The sequence below is a fragment of the Aplysia californica genome, unplaced genomic scaffold, assembly GCF_000002075.1.
Source record: "Aplysia californica isolate F4 #8 unplaced genomic scaffold, AplCal3.0 scaffold01312, whole genome shotgun sequence".
In the NCBI taxonomy this organism is placed as follows: Eukaryota; Metazoa; Mollusca; class Gastropoda; order Aplysiida; family Aplysiidae; genus Aplysia; species Aplysia californica.
In genome coordinates, this window is record NW_004798582.1 from 99,776 (window position 1) to 103,974 (window position 4,199).

The window sequence follows — 4,199 nt, forward strand, 5'->3', positions numbered from 1 at the left end:
CCACCACCACCACCATCACCAACACCATCATCAACACTACCACCACCACCACCATCACCACCATCATCAATACTACCACCACCACTATCATCAAAAAAACCACTACCTGCTCCACCACCACCACCACAACCAGCACTAAACACAGCTTTGACCACTCACTGACCACCCATTGACCACCCACTAACCTGAGCTCCACTAGTTTTCCGACAATGATGGGGAAGATAGTGCTGTCCCCGGGCCGGTTTTTCTCCAGCGTGTGGAGCAGACAGTTGACCAGTAGCCAGTGCATCTTCTCCACCGCCTCCTTATTCTCCAGGTTCGACCGGTCAGGGAACGTTAGGCACACCGTCTTGATCAGAACCTGCCCACAGCGGCAAATAGGTCATATAAGTGCCAGAGATTGTAACGATGTCAAAAATTCGTGGCGCAACTTAACCTCACAAGCGCTGACAAAATGAGTTACTTCTCGCAATCCACAAATGGAGATATTGGTCACAAATCGACACTACGGTCAAATTTGTAGATTTTCCATTGGTCATATTCTTTAAGTATAACATGCCTTATATTACTTCATACTTATAAATTGTGAAAACTTCACCTATAAGCGTGATGTAGCGATTTCCATAGGGCTCGAATCCGAGAAGTAACTAATTTTGTCGGCACCCTTCACATGTAAGTGCCAGAGATTGTAGTGCCGTCAAAAATTCGTGGCGCCACTTAACCTCAAATGTGACGTGCGCTGACAAAATTAGTTACTTCTCGCAATCCACAAATGGAGATATTGGCCAAAAAAAATCGACACTGCGGTTAAATTTGCAGATTTTCTATTGATGCCATGTTCTTTAGGCATAACAAGCCTTTTTATTATTTCACACTTATAAATTGTAAAAACTTCACCTATAATCGTGGTGTGTCTATTTCCGTTGGGCTCGAATCCAAGAAGTAACTCTTTTTGTCAGCGCGCTTCACAAATATCTCTTTAACGGGTAAATCAATGTCATCCATGCTTAGCACAGTAGCTGGCTACCCAAGAATTACAAAGTTCTATCTGAAATATTTGGCTGGCCGTTGTGAGTTACTCAGATCAATGATCAAGCAATCATTCAGCTAATCAATAGTTTAATCTGTCAATAGACCACTAAATCAATCAATCATTCATCCATCCACCAACCCTACCATACATCTATTCATCCATCCATCCACCCCACCCACCCATCCATCCATCCATCCATCCACCCACCCATCCATCCATTCACCCACCCGTCCATCAATCCTTCCATCCATCCACCCACTGATCCATCCATCTATATATCCCCCCACCCATCCATCCATTCATCTATCCACCCACCCACTCACCCATCCATCCATCCATTCACCCATCCATTCATCCATCAATTTAAAATCAATCAATCATCAACCAACTCACCTCCATTTTATACACCTCCATACAAAACATGGGTTATCGAATCTTTTCATTGGTCAAACAATAACCAACCAATCGTTCAACTACATCTAGCTAATCAATTTCTCAATCAATCAATCAATCAATCTCAGTCAATAAACAAATATGTAATTCAATCCATCAATCAGTGGATCCCCCAATCATTCAACCCAGCAATCATTCAATTCAACAATCTTTCAATTCAGCAATCATTCAACCCAGCAACCATTCAATCCAACAATCTTTCAATCCTGCAACCATGTACCCCCCCCCAATCATCCAAACCAGCAATCATTCAACTTGTCCCCCCCAACCTGTCAATCCAGCAATCATTCATTCATTCATTCATTCCAACAATCAGTCAGTCAGCCAGCCAGCCAGTCAGACCCACCATCTCCTCTGGCGTGACCTCGAGGTCAGACATCCGGTCACTGAGGTAGAAAGAGAAGTCGGTGTACTCCTGGCCGAATACTTTGATGATCTCCTCCTCGTGGAAACAGCGGCCGTTGGGGTAGGTGACCACGTGAAGCTCAGAGCTGTAGCCTTTGTAGGCGCCCAAGAACCAGAACTCGAACCACGTGCCCCTCACTAGAGACGCCTGGTCGGAGAGGGCCAGGTCCTGGCGGGGAAAGGAGAAGTGGGTCACACCAGGGTCAGTGTCAGTAGGGCAGGGGGTCATGTCGGGGTAAGGTGATATGCCAGGGTCAAGTGGTCAGGTCAGGGTCAGTGGGTCATGTCAGGGTCAGGGTCAGTAGGTCAAGTCAGGGTCAGTAGGTCAGGTCAGGGTCAATGGGTCATGTCAGGGTCAGGGTCAGTAGGTCAAGTCAGGGTCAGTAGGTCAGGTCATTGTCAGTGGGTCAGGTCAGTGTCAGTGGGTCAGGTCAGTGTCAGTGGGTCAGGTCAGTGTCAGTGGGTCAGGTCAGGGTGGGTCCACAGTCGCTCAAACCTAGTTCTGTTGGTATCATGCCGGACTACAGAGCAGAAGGCCCTGGTTCAAATCTCAGACTGGCTGTTCTTGAACTCGGGCCATTTCGTGTAGTTTTCAAGGCTCTCCATCATTTTGGCTCGGTACTATCGAAGACGGACGTTAAATTCGGTGGTCCCGTCTGTTAAACTGCCGAATATTATTGACAGGTCCTTTCAACCACTACACTTTACTGAACTGCCCTGAAAAACACATTCATTACAAAACAACCAAAACCCAAGACCATCCGCATTATGTAGAAGCACAAAAATTGATAAATTAGACAAAAATATGAGATTTATAGCCTTCCAAAATTATCCAACATTTTTGTTCGATTTTTTAAGTAAAGAGTTGTTAAGAGTTAATATTCTGTTCGAATAATCGTCTCCCTTATCAAAAAGAGACCGTCTTTTTCTTTTTATAACCACTATCAAAGCTTCCACGTCCAAGTTATTTTGTTGGTTGAAGAAAGAGAGAAAAAAACGGTTCCACGCTGGCTGAATGTTAAAATGAAAACTCAAGCGAAACGACGGGTCTGCCCCGGGTACTGCACGGGTTCGCGCTGGGTTTATAGACGGCGACACTCCAGCCCGCGTAGTGCAATTCATATTGTGTAACATCGTTTCGCTTGTGGGGGGGGGGAGACGACGGGCTCACTCTTTTTGTACTCTAACCCAACATGACACCACTTGAGCTGCTGACACGCATTAATGGAAGCGATAACAGAGCGTGAGCGACTGAAAGGAACAACAGAAAGAGGAAGAAATGGTGCAAGCGAACAAAACAAAAATAACGAAAGAATGAATAATTGATCCAACAAAAAAATGATGGACGAGCAACTGAAAGAATGCCTGGGAAAATGAAACAAAACATGAATAAATGCATGTTTAAAGCAGTCAAAATGAACCATCGAAAAACTAAAGAATGGTTGAGTGAACAAAAGAAATAATGAATAAACACATAAACAACAAAAAAGAAGAAATTAAAAGATAATAAAGAGATAACCACAGCAATGAGGGAACAACAGAGCCAGTCCAATGAGGGGCGAAATTCTTTGTACACCTTGTTGGCCTTGTTTTAGCGAGCGAAATTCCCGATCGATCCTACATGGTTTGATTGTAAATGTTTCCAACCCTAATCGAAACAATTGAGATCATTTAGGGGCCAGGCTGCTTCGTCAAAACAGGAGAAATTGTTACGCTAGAACAATGAGTCGTTGTTTTTTTTAGGTTTCAAATACGCCATGTACAACTATTTTCTGATTGCCATGGGTTTCAACTTAAAGTCTGATGGCAAATACATGAGAAGGTTTCTGAGTGTTCTCAGAGGGTCTGCTGGGGTAATACTAGTTGTAAAGCGCATAAAGCATGCTCTTGAGCATGGATATCCGCTATATAAATGCAATTATTATTATTATTAATATCAAGCGTCCTCATCGATGTAAATTATGATGCCTCTTAGTAGGCGGGCTGTTTTCACCATGTCCTTGAAGGAGTCGGTGGCCTTATGGTTAGGCTCTCGGATGCATAACTGCAAGGTCGTGGGTTCGAATCACGTCAGGGGCTCGAAGTTGTCTCCTTGGGAAAGGCCCTTTTCACGAATTTCCCTCATTTCACCAATGAGGAAGTGGGTACCCAGCTATATATTATACAGCAAAAGATTTTGTCAGTTTGTTCGCGTTTGAGTTTTCTCCTTCTTTCCTACCAAACATCTCAACCCTCTATCGTCCTTATCTCTGCTCCTTCTTTTCTTTGCATGTTACTCTCTCTCTCTCTCTCTCTCTCTCTCTCTCTC

At 44.1% G+C, this 4,199-nt stretch overlaps 1 protein-coding gene across 1 annotated transcript in view; it reads right to left on the bottom strand.

Moving 5' to 3' along the window:
- LOC101860710 (nuclear receptor subfamily 1 group D member 2-like) overlaps positions 1 to 4,199 on the bottom strand; it is a 7,895-nt gene that overhangs the window by 2,187 nt on the left and 1,509 nt on the right. Inside the window, exons 2-3 of the mRNA XM_005112535.2 lie at positions 1,833 to 2,060; positions 186 to 361 (exon numbers count right to left, since the gene is read on the bottom strand). Coding sequence (XP_005112592.2) covers positions 186 to 361; positions 1,833 to 2,060 — 404 coding nt within the window. The remainder of the gene's footprint in view (positions 1 to 185; positions 362 to 1,832; positions 2,061 to 4,199) is intronic.